At 39.8% G+C, this 20,445-nt stretch overlaps 1 protein-coding gene across 5 annotated transcripts in view; it reads left to right on the top strand.

Annotated features, from left to right (window-relative positions):
- The window catches only part of ripor1 (RHO family interacting cell polarization regulator 1), a 267,095-nt gene that overhangs the window by 169,506 nt on the left and 77,144 nt on the right, over nucleotides 1–20,445 (top strand). For all 5 annotated transcript variants that reach the window (XM_048546692.2, XM_048546694.2, XM_048546691.2 and 2 more), the window contains exons 2-6: nucleotides 4,409–4,535; nucleotides 9,648–9,800; nucleotides 12,704–12,782; nucleotides 16,691–16,714; nucleotides 17,451–17,504. In XM_048546692.2, coding sequence (XP_048402649.1) covers nucleotides 4,435–4,535; nucleotides 9,648–9,800; nucleotides 12,704–12,782; nucleotides 16,691–16,714; nucleotides 17,451–17,504 — 411 coding nt within the window. In that variant the 5' untranslated portion in view covers nucleotides 4,409–4,434. The remainder of the gene's footprint in view (nucleotides 1–4,408; nucleotides 4,536–9,647; nucleotides 9,801–12,703; nucleotides 12,783–16,690; nucleotides 16,715–17,450; nucleotides 17,505–20,445) is intronic.

The raw sequence follows: 20,445 nt of genomic DNA, 5'->3' as shown, positions 1-20,445 counted from the left end.
CTGTGCAGGGCTGTACTTTATCTTTTGCCTCATTGTGCAAATTGTATACTATAAGATTGTTCAGAAATATCAGTTTTGGAAATCCGCCCCCCCCCCCCCCCCGCCTCCCGGCGCCCAGGCCAAGTCTCGTCATTTCAGCTGAGTCCAACCTGATTCTTCCAGCTTTGCTACATTTTGAGTCAAATTCAAAATATCTCATGGTGCCAGTTACACACAACTGACTGCAATGAACCTGCTTCTTTAAATATCTTTGGCCAAAGGATGCCTGGGGAAGGAACTTGAGGTTAAGTTTACAGAGTAGGAAGGAGTGTGCACGGAGATGGTGGGGGAAACCAGGCCTAGCACAAAGCAGAGTTTCTCGCCTAATTGACTCTCGGGTTTTGTGTTTTTCTTTAACCTCCATGGGCAGACAGCATGTTGACACAGGCACCGCAGAGCCTCTTGAGCTCCTGCATGAAGCATCGTCCAAGTGTGGGATAGGCTGGGTGTTCCTGTCCGTCAGTTTGCCGTGTTTCATAGTTTCAGTTCTCCATTAAGAATGGATTTGTGAAAGTTTCACCTGAGAAATACGATTATTGAGACTCCTTTCCTACAGGCCTTTTGAGTGTAAAACAGCCACTTTACTCAGTTTCACACATTGAGAAATGTCAAACTTTTACTGCTGCATTTTCATGAAAGAGAGAGCTGTTCAGTTTATATACTGTGATTGTGTTCTCAGGACATTCTAAAGCCTGATGTTTCTATTTAATTATTATTTTAACAGTGGCCACTTTATGTAGGAAAATCATTGCATTGTTTGTTTGGGTAATGGGTTTGATGGGTGTCTATACCAAGGGATTGAAAGATCTTTCTGCTTAACTTTGGGTCATTGAGCAAGATTTGTTTGATTGGGCAAATGTGGCCTGTGACTAATATCCCTGCTTTGGGGACTGACCCTCCAATAATATAGCTCTCCCTCAGACACCAGTGCAGTATAACCTCCTTACTTGAAATATACGCACTGAAGCTGTTGTGGTTTCCCACCAAGGAGGCTGAGACCAACAGAGATCCAGCAAATGAAACATTTCTTTCTGGTGCTTGAGAAAAGCCCAAGCTTTCATTACCATGGACTCCTGTCCTCTACCCTCACCAAGGTATCTAGAGCTCTGTGCTCCCCCACCAAGCTTAATTGAGTACTGAAGACCATCCCAGGGTTCCCATTGCTGCCTTCCCACTCTGGGTTGAATGGGAAGCAAGAGGTGTCGAGGGGCTAATATCTGCTGGACCTCCTGCTGAGAAGACCTTTTGGTTTGCCGTCTGTTCAGATCCTGGCAGGGAGTTAACACAGGAGCTTTCATGTTTAGGTTGAAAATATTACTGCAACCTTAATGTGAAATAATTTTGCAGCGCTCCTCAACCTGGTGAACTTGATAGTGACTACAGTCCTATGGTGGATTGTGCTCAATGTAATTTATTCTTTGAGTGATGAGTTGCCTTTTGATGATTCCCAGTCGAATATTTTAAATAGTTTCAAGGCTTTGTGTGTGCCTTTTAATTGTCTGTGTAGGGATTATACTAACCATCTTCAGTTCTACTCCATGCAAGCCACAAAATAGTTGATTAGAACAGTGAATTCCATTTCCTGCAATGTTTCTACAGCCTTTTTTACCTGCTGGTATTGACCTGTTACGAGGTGTGTCAATGTGAATTCAGCTGTACTAATTTTAAAGTGAAGCATGCACTTGATGTGTACACATTACAAATTCCAACCAAATAATAAAATGGAGTTTTATCACTTAGATATTATTGGAGGTAACTTTCCAGGAGAGTTCTGACACACATTGTCCAATTCTGCCATTCGGTCCCTTGACTCTGTTCTGTTCTACTGTTCAGGGAGATTGTGGCTGATCTATGCCCTAAGTTAATGTGTAGCTACCTGGAAATATATCCCTCAATACCCTTGACCTGCAAAAATCTATCCATTCCCAAATTTTTTGAGTTAGCATCTGTTGCCGTTTGTTCCTCATGTTCTTTTGCATGAGTAATGAATGGCCTGACTATGAGTCTATTTCCTTGCCATAGACTCCCAAAAGTATTATTTATTTAACTTCTTTCCAAATCCTAAAAGCCTCCATGAGAGTTCTTAATTTTCTGTACTTGGAATACGGGCCTATTTTATGTACTCTCTCCTCAGTATAAACATTGGAGCTTGGATCATATCCTTGTGAATCTGTACAGCACGCCTTCCAAGGCCAGTGAATCCTTTTACTGTCAACTACTGACTGGGGTAGCATGCTAGAAGTCAAGTCCTGTTATTCCTGGAGTCATCCAAGCTAGTTAAATATTTCCAAATAAATTTGTAAAATCTCCCAGTTTGCCTGATATTTAGACCTATTGTCTAAAAGCATGGATTTAGGTTTCTGTACTTAATAACAATTACTGTTTGTGATAGGTAAATAGACCTTAACTATAGATAAACAGTTATAAAGTTATACAGCATTCCTCTTCCTCTTAAATTCCAATCCTCTTAAACCCACCATAATGTACATTCAGATGTTGATGAGAAAACTAGGAAAAAAGTTGACTAGTCTTTGCTCACAACACCGTTTTGTTGGTTGTTGCTAATTAAAAGGCTTTTTCTTGGTTTTCCTTTTCCGAATGCTTCACTGGTTTGTAAGAGGCGCAGGGTGGCTGGTTCACTTGTGAAAAGATCACTGACTTATCAATTAACAGTAACAACGTTTAGAGTTGCGAAAGGAAATAAACTGGTTTTCTTATGATTTAACATGGATTTTAATGCAAGCAGAAACCACAGGACACCAGGTTATAGTCCAACAGGTTTATTTGAACTTCAACTGATGAAGGAGCATCGCTCTAAAAGTTTGTGAAACTGCAGAAAACAGAGAGAGAGCTCCTCAGCTGGTGGAGATCTGATTGCTTCTCTGTATTTTGTTCCTAGCCCCAAGCTGTTCAATTACCTGAGAACCAACCTCTTAGTAGTTGGCAGACAAAAAACCTTTGTAATTGATAACAGGCCACTTGTCCATAGACCAACCTTGATTCTTGTTTTCAACCAAAGCTCCATCATTAAACAAATTTTTGACTCTAGTCCATCTGTAAACATTGCTGTCACCCACAGTTGTGCAAGTAAACTTTGGTCTTTAAATCTGTTCTTCCCCATTTCTGCCCACTATTTAAAAAAGCACAATAATAAAAAGATATGGTCTTCACATTTCGAAGGTCTAATGTCAAGTCTGTACACAGTGATCCAGATGTGGTCTAACTTGAACTGTAGCATTTCTGTCGCAAAATGTGATTTAACCTTGGACAGACCATTCAAAAATCTATGGTATTTTCAATACTGGAGATCTCCCTGTAGTGATGAAACTTTTGTTTTAAAATAATTACAAAATCAGCTGTCAACTATCTTCTGTTGGCCACCACCATTTGGAGTGTACATAAAGTTTCTAACACACACAAGGTATAAAATTCTCAATAAGCACTGTCTCTAGCAACCTGTATGTAAGAGCTGTATCAGCCCCAGTCAGGATCAATATGTCTGACAGTGTACCAGTTTGTGAAATAACTCACTGGTTAGAATCCCAGTTTGTGACTAGTCTATTGATCTTTCTCATTGCGTGCTTGTTCTGTGTTCCATGAACAGTGGCCTCCAATCGCGTATTGTGAACAATTGATGGCAAATTGACAGTTAAGTATGGAAAGACAATTTTTGGATGTTGTGCTCTATTATATCTGTAACAGTTACCAAAACTTGGCCACCAACCTAATGATTTTTTTCAGGAGGCTGTGCGAGATCTTCAGCACATTATCGAACATATCTTTAGCTTAAACTAAAGCAGCTCATATGGCCTGTGTTGAAGTGATGTATACTATTAGAACATAAGATGGTTTAGAACTGCTAATTAGTAAAGTGAAAACACAACCAATAGGACACGGTAATCTCGTTCTGCCTAAACCAGTGCTTGAAAGTGTTAGGTTTGAATTGTTGATCAGTACAGGATTTTAGTAATGCTAACTGACTTTTTACTATCTGACCTCGCATTACATTCTTTTGCTAAGTAGTACCGTGATTACTGTGCTTTATGAGGGTGAGAGCATTTTGCCATAAAATAACTTTGTTCTGCTGCTAAGGTAGGAGTGTATTGAAGTTCTAATTGCTGGAAGCAAACAGCGCGAGGTCTGTTAGAGATTAACTGTTGCATTGATGGAAATTTATATCCTGCTAGATGCTTGCAAATCTCCCAGATGAGGAAAATAATAGCATTAAATTCAGTCATTTTTTTTCGCATTTTGATGCACTGAAATGTTTGTCGTTACATTCCTAAATTTTTGACTCTTACAAACATACGTACACGTGCGTTGTGTTTGAGGACTGTAGTTTATTGGTGTCCTTTCTGTATTTCCGTAGGACTTCTTGCCAGAATACCGTTCATCATGTCGCTGTCCATGCGGCCTGTGCGCCGCATTTTGTTTACTGGAATTACTAGGAGTCATTCTTTTGCTGGAGTCAATTCGCCACAAGACAAAGCATTCAGGTTAGTGACTTTTCCAAACCACGTTGGCCCTTGCTGATTTTAAAAACCTGTTTCCCCTGCTGAGCCAGGATTGTAATGTTTCCTTTCAAAGCATAGCGTCGAGAATTCATAAATATTTTGAGGCTTGCACTGATGTGAAGGCTTATTATGTTATTACATTGCTCCATTATGGCTCAGGCCTGTATTGGTCAGGAATCTCCCAAAATAGTTAGCTGACCTCAGCTGGGATGTCAAGATGACTTCTACAGTGGCAAAGTGTCAACTAGGGTTGATGCTGCTGTCAATCACTAACCACCAAACCCTCGGTTACAAAGGGCCCTCTGTTTTTCCTGAAAACTGTGGTGCATCGTTCCCGCACGGTCCAGACCTGTGAGGAGCAGCTGCTTTTATGGCCTGAAACCTTGAAATTCAGAACTTGCCTTTCTAACAACTGGGTATTCTTACACCACATGATCTGCAGTGGTTTAAGAAAATGGCTCATCACCACCTTCGCAAGGCCGTTAGAAATGGCCAATCAACATCAGCCACACCACCAATGAACACATCCCACTAAATTTAGATAAGTCAATAACGTTTATTCAGCATCCCTCACAATCTCCGGATCCCAAAGTGTCTTGCAGCCAATAATACTTTGCCACACTAGCTATACACCCAAAAATATGTAGGAATCATGGCAGATAGTTTGTGTGCAGTAGGGTCCTATTGGCAAAACAGATAGGCGTCAGATGTTCTGTTTGCTCACAAACTATGAGAGTTCCTGAACTCTTCTTTGAATTAATGCCATTGTTGTTCAATATTTACTTGAGGGGCAGATGTGGACTGTTTAATTTGTCTCATAAACACCAGCCCTGACAGCTGGTGGATTGGCCATGCTAAATTGCCCCTTGGTGTGTCGGGAGATGCAAGTTAGGTGGATTAGCCACAAGAATGAGACTTAACATTCTCAACTTGGAGTTAGATAGTTGTGGAGTTATCACTTAGCCAATGGCTGATTGAATGAGGATGCTCATTTCTCTGTAATTATAAGTAAACTTGGGTCATCCTTGGAGCAGGGGTGAAACTGCATCTTCATTTTGTGCAGTTTGGAATTCTGGTTTCTATCAGCATCTAATTGATCTGTTTTCTGTAGTAAACTATACCAAGTTACAAGGATTGACAGAGTGGGAAACTTAATCATCTGGTTATTGATTAGCATCTTAAATGCAAATTAACCTGCGTCAGGTAACAAATGTGGACTCTTTGGATTCACCAATTCGAGCAGATTTTCTGAATGATGCAAAAACTATTATTTATTCAGTTGTGGTATTGGTGTAATGGCAAAAAACTGTGGAGGAAATCATCTGGTTAGTTCGTTGAAATGTGGATTGTTTGTTGATGGCTTTTTATTCGTTTTATACAGTTCTTCAAAAGGAGAGAGGATGTGATTAAGCATTGAATGAAATGTTATAAGTTACAGTGAGGGTGTTGAGGCCAAGCAGGTACAACCTGAAAATGTGCTTCTGTTTTGGCATGGTATCTTCCTGGAAAGCTAATTTTTGATTTGCTTGATGGAAAATATAATGCAGAAACAGATCGTTTCATGCCTCCATGTAACCTGCATGGGACTTAGAAATTTGGCAGCAGCCTCTGATGTTCGTTGCTGTTTGAAGTTTTGGCCCAGTGAAAGGAATAAAGTTAACTGCTGTCACCAATTTTATCCCAAGGTTGTGAAGTATTTGTACTTTCAAAAAAAAGGGATATTTTTCTAGCCCTGATTGTGTTATAATACCGCACTTTTTGGCAGGAAAACCCCGAATTACAATTGTTTCTGAAAAAGTTGAGATAATATTTGAGTGGATTATGGCCAACACACACAGGGCTTTGTTTTACTCAGGACTTGAGCCGTGGTGTTAGGAATGTGTATTAGAAACATGCAGAGTATGTGATTATGATATCAACTAGGGTGTCATGTTGATTTGACTCTTGAACTGCCATATTTAACCTCCACTTCAGTTGACATACAGCCCTTAGCCTTGCACAGAATCCCTACAGTGTGAAAAGACACCGTTCTGCCCATTGTGTCTGCATCAGCCCTCTGAAGAGCATCCCACCCAAACCCAACCCAACCCTATCCCTGGAAGCCCACATTTCTCATGGATAATCCACTTAACTTGCATCTCCCTGCCCACCCAAGGGTAATTTAGCAGGGCCAACACACCTAACCTGTGTATCTTTGGACTATAGGAGGAAACCCACACGGACGCAGGGAGAATGTGCAAACTCTACACAGACAGTCACCCAAGGGTGGAATTGAACCTGGGTCCCTAGGGCTGTGAGGCAGCAGTGCTAACCACTGAGCCACCAATGCTACCTGCAGACGTGAGGATTCATCCAGCAACAGGAAGTATCCACCACCAGTGCTATTTGAATGGATGACCAGATAACTTTGAGGTTTATCACTGGTTTCTGTTGGTGGTTGCTGGGTTCTTTAAAGGTGTGAGGCTTGTGTCGCTATTTAAAGTCAGCAAAGTAAATTGAATGGAGAATTGTATTTAAGTGGTAAAGGTCTTGTTGTAAATGACCACAAGCTTTCTGGCAGACTTCCCAGTGCTTCAAGCATTTCTTTGTATGTTCCACTTCCGGTACGATACCTGTTTAAAAACATCAGGAGCCCCCTGCATAGAACCAATGTGCAATTTCTCCCTCAGGTGAGTTGGTGTTTATTTTTCTGCTCTTTTCCCACTGCCCTGACAGCAGGCCTATCATGCCCACAGTCTCACCACTGGAATGTTCCACTCAGTGCTAGCCTCTAAAGAACATAGAGTGAGTTTCTGAGCTGCTGGCTGCAAGTTCAAGTCCAATGTTTCACCATCACCAAACTCCTCTTCCTTTGAGTTGAGTTTTTGAAAGGATCATTGAACTTTGGGCTGAAGTGAGTTAAGTAACATAAACTTAGGTCTCTTCGTCTTCTACCAAACTTGTTTGTCTAAATCTTCTTACTCAATTGACCAGGCAGCCAACTCGAATAACCGACATTCTCCAATTGGACTTGAACAAGGGACTGTCAGCATGACCAGACTGAGCTCAGTGCCAAAAGAACGTTTCTTCTTAGTATCTTCATTTCTACTTGAGTTTTTTTTTAAACAGAAGTCTTCGATGAGATCTCCTCTGTGTGTACTGATTCTTTTATTACGCATTTTGCATAAGGTATAAGTCATGCGTAGAAATGAGAGAATTGCCCTTTTCTCGCAGCTTTTCAAACTGGTGCTTTATGAATTCAGACATAAATTTTTAAGATTCAAACAAATAAAATTTAATCTGGATCTTTCCTCATTTCAAAGAATCGCTGGGGGTGGGAGGCATTATGTGGCACATGTTCACAAACTTAAACAGATATTTAGATTGAACAGCAATCACAGGCTATACTTGTTATTGAACAAAACTGTCACAATTGGGAAATACAAGCACAGACTTCAAAATGGTAAGAATATGAAGTGAAAACAGCAAATGCTGAAAATGGATACTGAGTAAGCACCATATGCAAATACTAAATGAGTGTTGAATAAATAAATGGTATTTTAGTCACTTTGGGGGATAAAAAGAGAGTTGAAGGGTGGAACTCAGCAAATATGCTGCAGGTGGGATGGCAGTCAGGGGCTCTATGTGCAGTTCATAGAATGGTTCCAATATAGGATGCCATTCAGCCCATTGTGTCTGTGCTGGTTATCAACAAAAATAACTTTCACCACCCCCACCACTCTCCCCATAGCCCTGTAAGTTTGATTTCTTTGCAGATCATTATCCAGTTCTCTTTCTCAAGGCCTTGATTGCACCAATTCTCAGGCAGTGCATTCTAGATCCAACCCACTCACTGCAGAACGAACAAGTCTTCCTTGTGATGCCATTCCTGCTTTTGCTAATTACTTTCAACCACATCTTTATCATTCTGCCACCTGGAACATTTTCTTCCCATCTGTTCTATCCGGACATTTCATGATTTTAAACGTCTTTGCAAAGTCTCGTCTCAGTCATCTTGTCTTCAAGGAGAATAGCTCCACTTTCTCAAATCCATCCACATGGCTGACATTCCTCATGCCTGGAAACATTCCCTCGAATTTTTTTAATTGACTGTCACTAATGTCTTTGTACCTTTCCAAAATGCACAGCTAAGAACTGGGCAAAAACTATAGCCAAGACAGAACTGCTGTTTTATAGAAGTTCATCTTAATTTCCTTTCTCCCTGTTAATAAAGCTTAGGGTGTCATGTGTTTTATTGCTCACTTTCTTATCCTGCCCTGCCACATTTAATGATCTATGCTCCCATCTCTCAAGGTCCCTCTGCTTCTGCATCCAATTTAGAATTTTATCCCGTAGTTTATATTGCCTCTCCTCATCATTTTGCACTTCTCTAAGTTAAATTTCATCTGCCGGTTGTCTGTATCCTCATGAAGTTTATCGCTATCCTCTTCATGATTCATGAAATTCCCAGTGTTGTGTTGCCCACAGATTTTGAAATTGTGCCCTTCAGTGTCCAAGACTAGCTCATTAATATATAATCAGGAAAAACAATTGCTGAGGAACCCTGATATCTTCCCACAAGCTAAAGTACAACCATTCATTGCCCTACTCTGTTTTTCTGTCTCTTAGCTAATTTCTTTACCATTTAGTAACTGTCAGTTTTATTTCATGGGCTGTAACTTTGCTGACAAGTCTGTTATGATGCAGACCGTAACCACATTCTTAACAATGACTATATCTGTTCTGATAAAGGTCCCAAGTTATATTTTCCACTGCAGGTGCTGCCTTACCTGTTGGGTGTTTTCCACTATTTTCTGTGAATTGTTTTCCCTGTGTAAGGAGCTTTCACCTCTACTGCGATGATGCAGCATAGAAGCTCTGAACTTCTCTGAATTAAAAAGTGCAGTTTTGTTGTTAGTTGATAAAGTTGCATGCAGCTCTGTTTTGCTACTGGGCTATCAAATGAAAATTGAAAGTATTCTTGTTTTTCTTAGAGTAGTCAGCCATATAGTCACCATTTTGGTGACAGCTGCCAGTTAGTGGGGCAAAATTGTGCTATTGAATTTGGATTATTTTCATTCCCTTTAATTGATATTGTGAATTCTTGTTTTTCAGGAAGCTAAAAGTGTTCAGCACCCCAACAACACACAGGAAAACTGCCTCTCGAGCTGGCAAAATGTTCAACATTTCTCATAAATCGCTCCCACCCAAGAATCCCCAGCCTGAACGGTTGGATGAGGTTTATGAAGCTTTAAAAAAGGGCCTAAAGTAAGAAGTTTTTGATTTGTGTGAATGACTTGGAAAGACTGGGACTAGCCCAAGAATTGAACCATTTGCTTACAGTGCATTTATAAACATGAAACTACTTTGATTTGTAAGTAGATCCAGTCCTGAGTGGTGAGGATGTATTTTGCAAAACAGCAGGTAGTTGTCTGTAGTTTGTGATCTTTAGGGTTTGGCTTTTCTATGGAGTGTGGTTTGAGTTGAATCCAACCGATGTGGCCAGTAACAAATAAAGATGTGAGGACTAGATATTGAAAACTATATTAACTCCTGAGCTCATGTGGTTTCTCTACCACCAGTAGAAAGAACAGCAGTAATTTCGGCTTATAATTATTAACTCAATTACTGTACCACATCAATAAATCCCAACACCCATCCTGGTTCTGTAACTTGTTGCCAATTTGTAAACAATAAGAACTACAAATACTGTTCACTTGGACTGCAGGTGAAGGTCAGTTTTTTTTTAAAGACCTGGACTGCAATATGTTTAAACTTCAGACCTTTTTGGTTATCAATTGTCAGACCATCCCACTCACCTTTGTCCAAGAGAAGTGCCTTTTTGAACATTCACCTATTGCTTAACTTGTGGAATCAGGTTTGACAAAGATTTGAGTTATGGTTGTTTCATGAAAGCAAACCGACAAATAGTTTTGCTGTACTCCTGCTTCTGGAGAAAGACTGTTAATGACCTATGGTTAAAGATATTCATACTTGTATAATGAATAGTTACAAAAATCCAAAATGTTTACTTCTGAATGTGTTAAACTTTGTGATTTATCGAGTCAGTATTTATTAAAGCAGTCCTACTCCTTCAGCTGGAAATTCGAGTGTCCAAACAGAATGGTAGCTATTATGAAAAACAATATTGGATACAATGGCTGAAGAGGAAACGCATCTACCCTACAGCGTTAGAACTAATCAATTTTATATGTTAAAAACACACAGGTTGAATTTTTCAAACGTGTTTTGTTCTGTTTCTGCTTAGTATAATATGGTTGTGTTTGGAATTTTTTTAATGGTGAAATCAAAGTTGTAGTTGATTAAAGAACAATCTGCCAAAGGTTTTTTATTGTTTTTTTTTTTAGCTTTAACAACTTTATAACAGTTGCATTCCTGTATGTTTAGGTAATGCACACAAAGTATACCATGATGTTTATTAGAAAGATTTTAGTTGAGTGTACAGTTCCAGTTCCACCTTAGGTTCAATTTTTAGTACCTGCTTTCCAGTTAAATTATAGTTGTGATGGAAGAAAAACAAAGTTGCTGGAAAAGCTCGGCAGGTCTAGCCGCAGCGGTGAAGGACAAAAGAGAGTTAATGTTTCAGTTCCGGCGACCCTCCTTCAGAACTGGACCTGAAACATTAACTCTGTTTTTTAACTTCACAGATGCTGCCAGACCTGCTGAGCTTTTCCAGCAACTTTGTTTTTGTTCTTGATTTTTAGCATCTGCAGTTCTTTAGGTTTTGATTAGAGTTTTGGTGGACTTTGGGCAGTAATCCTCTTGGAGAAGAGAAACAAGAAAGCCCCACTCTGGGGGAGATGAAAAATCAATAGTTAATATGAATTCTTCTTGATATGGTCTTATTTTAAATACAGGTCAATGCCAATTATAACACTGTGTTCATTCGGAAAAAGATAGGAGAGGCTAGTTTAAAAGTAATGTTGTTCATTTTATATTTTGTGATCTAGGCCAGCATGACTGTATTCTGCTCTGTTTGATTCAGTGCTGAATTTGTTGGTAGGACTTGAGTTCATTTTTCATTGATTATAACAAGTAAACAATTTATGTAATAATGACTTCCTGAGAGATGTCATTCACTGAACTGGCAGAGACAGGATGGAAGTTGGCATGATGATTAAACTGGGCACTTTTGTAATGAAAAGAGACATCTGGAACTTGTAGTCTAAATTGCACTTTGTTCCTGGCGGAAACAGATATAAACCTGTGGAATGCTTTGGAAGTAAGGGAATTCATTGCGCAGTATAACCAAGTACAAAAACCTTGGGTGGGGAGGCATGGAAATTGCAACTTGCATAGCTACCTAAAACCTTTGTTTTACGACCCTTGCAAGATTTCATCATTGTAGAGACACAGACACACAGCGCAACTGACTACAAGTTTGTTTCTTCCTTTTCACTCACCAGTTCCATCTTTGCTCCTGAGTTGACTTCCCATCATTGGGACAGGTGTTGCTACAACAACATTGCAGATTTCTGCATCAGTCACAACACATTTGATATGTGAAGTGACTTTACAGACTGATTTAAGTGCCAGATCATTTTTAATTGCGTTAATTGAATTTGTTGGTAGGACTTGAGTTCATTTTTCATTGATTATAACAAGTAAACAATTTATGTAACAATTATGTAATAATGACTTCCTGGGATTTGTCATTCACTGAAAGACAAATTTGACTATTGCATAAGGGATACAGTTAATTAGAAGGCAGGTGTTTATAATTGAGGTGTAAGACTAGTTCTTGTATTTCGTTTCTAACTGCAAAACTGAAGGCAGCAGGGGAGAGCCTTAAACAGGTCACGATGTTCTGGAGGTGGTAGGCGAATGGAAAGAAATGAGGTGTATTTTGAAATTCCAATCTAAACACATTAAGCTTCAGCATTTAGTGAAAGTGGCATCCTTTGGGTGACAATGCAAATTAAATTTATGACTGAACATCAAATGTTGAGATTTAACAAGACACCTGATGGTCGAAGGCAAATCAGCAAGTAGTACTAATAAATTCTAGCTGACCTGTAAGTTGAGATGGTTATTGTTCGTTTACAACGTGAGGGATAATTTCCAAACATGGACTATTTCTTATTTGTTATGACAATAATCAAACTCTCTGCTGCATTACCTCTGATGGATTGCTTACCCTATCCTTACAGTGCATACTTGCAAGTTCATCAGCTGGAGCTCGACAACTTAACAGCGCAACTCAAAGATATGAAAAGAAATTCCAGATTAGTAAGTAACGCTGCTTAAATAACACCTAAAGTTGTGCAAAGGTTGTTAGTTTTAATGTACAGTAATATAAGACTCAGTATCATTCAGTTAAAGGCATAGTTGAATCCTTATTCATGTCCCAGTGCAGAAAGTCTGACCGTTCCATTGTATGGTCTGATTTCAATAATAGACCATGAGATGTAAGAGCAAAACTGAGCCATGCAGCCTGTTGATTCCATCTGCCATTCAATGAGATCATGGCTGATCTGATGATTCTCAATTCCACTTTCCTGCCTTTTCCCCATGACCCTTGATTCCCTTGCTGATTAAAAATAAAGCTATTCTCATCTGTTACTATATTTAAATAACTCAACCTTGCCAGCGTTGTGCTTCATCATCACCACCTGAGAGAAAATCTTCCCCCTTCACCCCGTTTCCCCTCCCTTCCCCCATTTTTTCCTCCTTCCCCCGTTCCCAAATGTGTTGTCTCAGGCTTGGAGGGCCTCAGGGCTAATTCCTATGCTGTATTGTTCTGTTCTTTGTTCCCTGTCTTGAATGGGCAGCTCCTTTCTCTGAGATTATTTCACCTGGTCCTAGGCTGTCCCACAACATGAAACAAACTCTGCATCTACCCTGTCAATCCACCTTAGAATGTAATGTTTCAATAACGTCAGTGTATACAAGCCTAAGCTAATCTGCCTTTCCTCAATTAAAAATCTCTCCACACCCAGGATCAGTGTAGTGTGGACTGCCTCCAATCCTCTAACCACGTTACTATATCTAACACCATGGCCTGTTATCATATTAAGCAGCCTTATGTGTGGACTCTTCTTGATGCCCTTTGCAAATCCAATGTATCTTTCCTTCGATAAGGGAGTAAAACTGTTGAGTAGTTAAGTGTGGTCGAACTCGTGTCTTGTATAGATTTTGCAAGATTGTCCCATTTTATTACTCCATGACTTTCAAAATAAAGGCCAACATTTCATTTGCCTCCTTTAATACCCACTGGACTTGGCCACCTTTTCTATGTAATTCACGCGCTGGTGCCCCCAAATATCTCTTTGCTGCAGCTTTCTGCAATCTTTCCTATTCAGCTCTTCGCTTCCTGCCAAAATGTGTAACCTCACATCTTCCACATTATATTCCATCTGTCAAGGTTTTGGCCACTGACTTAATCTGTACGTATCCCCCTGTAGACGACTTGTGTCACCTTACTGCTTGCCTTCCCACCTCCTTGGTGTTACCTGTAAATATGGCGATAGTATATTAGCTTCCGCGGTGGCATGGTGGCTCAGAGGTTAGCACTGCTGCCTCATAGTGCCAAGCACCCAGGTTTGATTCCACCTTTGTGACTATCTGTGTGGACTTTGTGTGTTCTCCCTGCCTCTGTGTGGGTTTCCTCCAGGCGCTCCAGTTTCCACCTACAGTCCAAAGATGTGCCGCTTGGGTAGATTAGACACGGTAAATACAGGGGTATAGGGATAGGCAGTGGGATGCTCTTCGGCGGGTCAGTGTGCGCTTGATGGCCAAATGGCCTGTTTCCACACTGAAGGGATTCTATGAAAATCCAAGTGATTAATATACTTTGTAAATAATTGTAGCTCCGTCACAGATCCCTGTGACACTCCACTAGTTACAGTTTTCATCCTGAAAATGTCTCCTTTTATCCCAATGTTCTGTCTTCTGTTAGTTAGCCAGCCAGCTTTCCGTGCTAATAGATTACCTGTAACACATGGATTGTTATCTTAAGGAGCCATATGTGTGGTACTTAATTGGATTTCCAAAATGTATTCAATAATGTTGTATCTTCTGGTTCCCCCTTTATCTATCCTGCTTGTTATCTCCTCAAAGAACTGTAGTAAATTTTGTCAGGCATGATTCACCCTTTGTGAAGCAATGCTGACTCAGCTGGATTATGTTACTTGTTTATAAATGCTCCACTATTACATCTTTTATTTTATTCTAATATTTTCCCAATTCCACATTAAGCTAACTGGGCTATAGTTAGCTTTTTTTTAAAATCTCTTTTCCTTTTTAAATATACTTACTTTGCCAGATTTCCGATCTTCTGGGACTTTTCCAGAAACTAAGGATTCTTAGCGGATTACAACCACTATTGCATCTACTGTCTTTGTAACCGATTCCTTTAGTGTCCCTGGAAGCAACCGGTCAGGCCCTGGGACGTTTTGGCCTTTAGTCCCATTAGTTTTCCTGGAACTCTTTCTGTATTGATACATATTGTGTTTATTTTTCCACCCCTTGCCTTTGATTATGTAGTACTGCGTTTCACTATTTGTATCATCTACCGTGAAGACTGATACAAAATATTTGTTCAACTCCTTTGCCATTTCCTGACTTCCCATTATTTTCCCAGCCCTGTTCTGTAAGGGGTTTATCTTGCCTTTATTTCCTTTTTATCTATTTAAATAAGCTTTTACTGTCTTTTTTTTGTATTATGTGTTAGTTTTCCCTCAGAGTTTATTTTTTCCCTTTTGATATTTTCTGTGTTTTTTCGGGCTTTTGAAACTTTCCTAATCTTCTGATTTGCCACTATGCTTTGCCAAGTTGTATGTATGGTTAGCCGAGTAGGTTTTTACCCTTGCTAGAATCCTTGTTCATCACAGTGATACATCGTCCTTGTGAGTCATGACCTATTCTTTAAAATGCCAGCCATTATTCATTAAACATCTTTTCTGCTAAACTCCCAGTCCACTGCAGCCAACTCTGCCTTTATTCCCATGAAGGACAGGTTTTTCTCTCTTTAAGTTTTTTGCTCTGAACATGAATGCTAAATGCTACCATGTTATGGTCACTGTTCTGAAGGCATATTTTATTCTGAAATTGTACGTTAAACATGCCTAATTACGCTTCACCAGATCAAAAATAGCCATTTGCCATTTGGATCCTTGACAGGTTGGTGGAGGAATCTGTCCCAAATGCAGTCTATAAATTCTTCCTCATGGCCAAATCTGTTCTGAGCTATATGAAGTTATCCATAATTAATTTACTGTCTCTTTTACATGTCCTTTTAATTTGGAAGAAAACAAGGTTTTTATATATTTATTGCAGTTGTCAATCTTTTTCAAATTGCACTGGTGTTGATAAATTTGTTTGGTTCACAAAGGACTTAAACAATCATTTCAATGTCGTTTCTTAGCTTTCTGTTGTTTCTGTTAATTTGAAGCATGGAATGTGCAAAGACTAGCAGCACAAGTGGATTAGTTCTTTGCTTTGCTTTCAGTCCCAGTTGTACATGTTTCATAAATTAATTTTTCATATTTTGCGAGACAGAAACATTTGTAGTGCGTGGTTAATTGACACCAATTCCATTTCAGTTTTTTTTTGGATCAGGTAAATAATTTATAAACTTTAAAATTTTGCCTGAGATTTTCATTTTCAAATTAATAGCGGAATAGAATTGAGACTTTATTTTTAGAGTCATGGAGATATACAGCATAGAAACAGCCCCTTTGGTCCAACTCAACCATGCTGACCGGATAGCTTGAATAAATCTAGTCCCATTTTGCCAGCATTTGGCCCATATCCCTCTTAAACCATCCCTATTCATGGCCCCATCCAGGTGCCTTTTTAACTGCTGTAATTGTACCAACCTCCTCCACCTGCTCTGGCAGCTTGATCCATACACACACCACCCCCTACAAGGAAAAAGTTGCCCCTTCGATCCCTTTTTAACTCTTTTCCCCTCTCACCTTAAACCCATGTCCTCTAGGTTTGAACTCCTCCACCCCATGGAAAAGATCATGTCTATTTATCCTATGCATGCCCCGCATGGTTTTATAAACCTGTGTAAGTTGAAACAATGATTTCTGTTTTCCTTGCATTTTGAATGTCAACAATTTCCATTTTCGTACATTGCATTTAGTTATAAAAGGTGTCCATTATAATTCTTGTTTTTTGTTTGCTTTCAGGGATTTCTGTATGATCTTGATAAGGTAAGAATTTTCAGTATTGTTTGCTTTCTAACTTGTGCTGACATGATGAATTGAATAATAACCTTGATTTGACAAAGGTCAACATGGAAGCTTGTAAAGTATGTTTATGTGTTCAAAAGATGACAGATTCAGTTTTGTGATTCTAAATTCTGTTTCTTTTTCTCTCCACCTCTTGCTCCAGAAACCAGGCTGCACATTGTTAATTTTCTCTCCTGCCCAAGACCACCCACCCTGTTTCTGAGTAGATGTTCTCTCGCATTCAAATTCTCTATTTAGATAAGGGGAGACTCTGAGTAAAAGTTATTGTGAATTCGGTGAAGGACACGATCTCATTTTAACTGTTGATAAATAACTTTACTCCTGTTTGCTTACCTGTACTGCTCTCTAACTGGGCTGTGCTAAATGCCAAACAAGTGCCTTGCTTCTCACACTTTCTGAGAACATTTTCATTTTTCCCGTGCAGCATAAATCTGAAACTTGTTTCCAGAATTGTGTGCAAATCTTCAGCACACTATATGAAAAGTTTTGTATTTCATGATTTGGATGTATCCCTGACTCTGAGCACTTAGTGAATTATATGTACTCTTGTACTGGAAAATATGAATAAAAACGTAGATTGTTTTAAGTATAAAGGCATCTCCAGTTTGTTTAATGTGTTTCAAATACAAAGACTTGCCAAGTCTGTTTTAACATTTGCTTTTTCTCTCTCCTTTTTTTCCCCCCCTTCTCTTGACAGCAAATCAAGTCAATTGAAAGGTTTATCCGCAGACTGGAGTTTCATGTTAGTAAGGTAAGAAGCTACAAACTGGTCAGTTCCTGGTCCCCACGTTGGGTCTCACTGCGGAGGTGATGGTCTAGTGGTATTATCACTGGACTATTAATCCAGACACCCAGGCAACGTTCTGGGGACCTGGGTCGAATCCCACCATGTCAAATGGTGGAATTTGAATTCAGTAAATATTTGGAATTAGTCCTCTAAGGATGACTGTGAATCCATTGTCAATTGTTGTAAATACCCATCTGGTTCACTAATGCCCTTCAGGGAAGGAAACTGCCATCCTTACCTCGTTTAGCCTTCATGTGACTCCAGACTTCAGACCCACAGCAATGTGGTTGGCACTTATTACCCTCTGGGCATTTAGGGATGGGCAATAAATGCTGCCTAGCCAGTGACGACACCCCCCCACTCCCGTGAATGAATAAACAAAAAACCATCACTTTGGGTTCACCCTGGCATACCTTCCGCAACAGTGATAACTTCTGTATTTTCTTCATGATGTGTTTTGCAACAAATGAAATAGATGCTTGAATGCTTTCCTTGTAAGTCAGGAATTACCATTGTAGCATGTTTTGGCTGGAAATTTTAAATTATTTATTAGGTTTTCCTGTGACTTTGGGACGTGTCAGATAAACCATCTTGTGTTTACATCAGCCTAGATGTTGGCAATTGAGAAAGTGTCTAATATATTTATTGGACACAAGTTGTCTTGTGGTCTTACAATGTACATGTTTTGACTTGTTCTTAAGTATTTAATCAATGAAAACTATTGAGGACAACAGGCTGTACGTCAAAAAACTTGATGCGGATGCAGATACTGGCAAGCTTTGAGCTCACTGCAAGTCACCTTCTCAATGAACCATGTGTTTTGTAGCTCTTTAGCCTGAAGTAATAGATGATGTTTTGTGGACATGACTGTTGGGCTTAATTTTAATGTATAATCATCTGTTTGAGGGCTCCATTTAAAATGCAGATGATTCTTTGTCCCTCTGTTGTCTGTTGTAGATAATTTCTCATCAACCTGTTTAGCGATATTATTACATACCTCTGATGCAGGTGGGGCTTGAACTTGGGCCTCCTTTCGGTCTGGGTCTCCCCACAAGAGCCCCTCCTGCCTGTCAAATGCTGGTAGATATTAGTCCCATGTCTATGATAAAGCAATGTGTCTTCTGTTAAACAATTGGGTTATTGCTGAAGGAGCAATTTAAATATGTTGCATTGTACTGTCTTACAAATATAACTAAGATCATCCATTGTATGGGCAGTATCATATGGACGCTGATCAAATCAGGAGGTGGGTTTTCTCTGTGCTGCAACAGATTGAGTAAGTGGCTAATATCAGCTATGGTTTAAATGAACAGGAGTTTGTGTTGAGTGCCTGCCATTTAATGGAATATATTGTGGATGCTACTGAGTCATCTACTGGGACATCACCAAAATAGAAATTTTTATCAAGCTACAGCAATTTGCTTTCAATAGTAAAGTATGAACATTTTTGTACAGACCTCTGGGTAGGATTTATAGTTCTGAAAATGTTTCATTTGGCCTTGAGCTGGCTCCTTTACAATTGAAATGTGTAATTTTGAAAGTTCCTGCTGGGCATCTATGTACAGGAGGCCGAGAGCGTAGCTTGGGCCGAGTAAAACCTTATCTGAGTTTCAAAAGATTTTGAAATGAACAGGTTCCGTTTTACAGGCACTTGTTGCCACTGCTGTGTTTGTCTTGATGAAATTTTAATTCTAGGAGCTGATTTATTCATTTAGGCATCGAAAGGCAACTGTTCTGTGGATCTTGTTTTTCTTTCATGGTTTAGTTTGTGTCTTGTTTACAAGAGCTTGCTGGGCACCCGTGCTGTTTTTGATGTTAATTTTTTGGAATATATTGCTGCCAGTACTTTGGTTGCAGCAGTCAACATTAACAAAACGATGAGCACCATATAAAATGCTGCCAATGAAGAAAATGCCTCGGAAGATTCTGGTGCATTGCCTGATTTAGATGGAGGATAAATAACTATATAGGTAGGTGCAGACAGACAGGTGCGCGCACACAGACACGCGCGCGCACACCACACACAGGCATGCACACGCACAGGCACAGACACACACGGACAATTAAATTAGAAAAGTTATATATATAAAAAGCTAGGGTGCTGTACGGGCAACTGTCTTTGCTGCTGCTGTGCATCTGCTGTGGGTGAGCCTCTGGAGAATATCGTTTACAGGGTCTCCTCACCTTCCTGTAGAAGTGAAGGTCGCCGTGTTTTCATAACCGTCATTTGGAGAGCAAGTCATTTGTGCCATCAGAAGTCCTCCCTCTTGAATGGGTGCATATGGTAGCGACTTTGAATGAGGATGATGTTTGCTCATGGCAAGAGCCTGTGCCTTGCATTTTTTAAAATCATAGGGATGCTGACGTGCTGCAGCTACGACACAGTTTTAGTCAATCAGCAAACTCTCCCGTCCTGACTGCCGTTGGCAGAGCAGGGGTATTGACAAGTTAATGTTTGGCTATGTTCTGATGCACCTTCCATGGCCAATCCATCCTTTGGGACTTCAACGCCAGATGGGGAGGTGTTGGTTTTTCCCAAAATGAAAACTTCATAAAAACACAAGTCAAAACATCTACGTTTGTGAAAATTCAAGACAACTTGGGTCCAATAAAGGTTTTGAATGCCTTTCCAGTAACAAACGTCTGGGATGGCATGTAAACATTTGAAAGGATTGAGGAATGTCTTAAGCAGCACCCACTGTAATGGCAACACATGGATGTGAGGGAGAAAATAGCGAAAGAAGCCAGGTTTCTGGTACTGTGGCTGACTCCACTAATGCGGGGTATGTCACATTCCAAACTATTGATTGTAATCGGGGACTCTGTAGTCTGGGCACAGATAGATGTTTCTGTGTCTTGGCAGTCAGTGAGGCACGAGGATGGTGGTTTGCGTCCAAGTTCCAGG

Source organism: Stegostoma tigrinum, chromosome 16 (assembly GCF_030684315.1).
Source record: "Stegostoma tigrinum isolate sSteTig4 chromosome 16, sSteTig4.hap1, whole genome shotgun sequence".
In the NCBI taxonomy this organism is placed as follows: Eukaryota; Metazoa; Chordata; class Chondrichthyes; order Orectolobiformes; family Stegostomatidae; genus Stegostoma; species Stegostoma tigrinum.
Note: the sequence above shows the minus strand (reverse complement) of the source record. Positions and strands in the feature narration are given on the sequence as shown.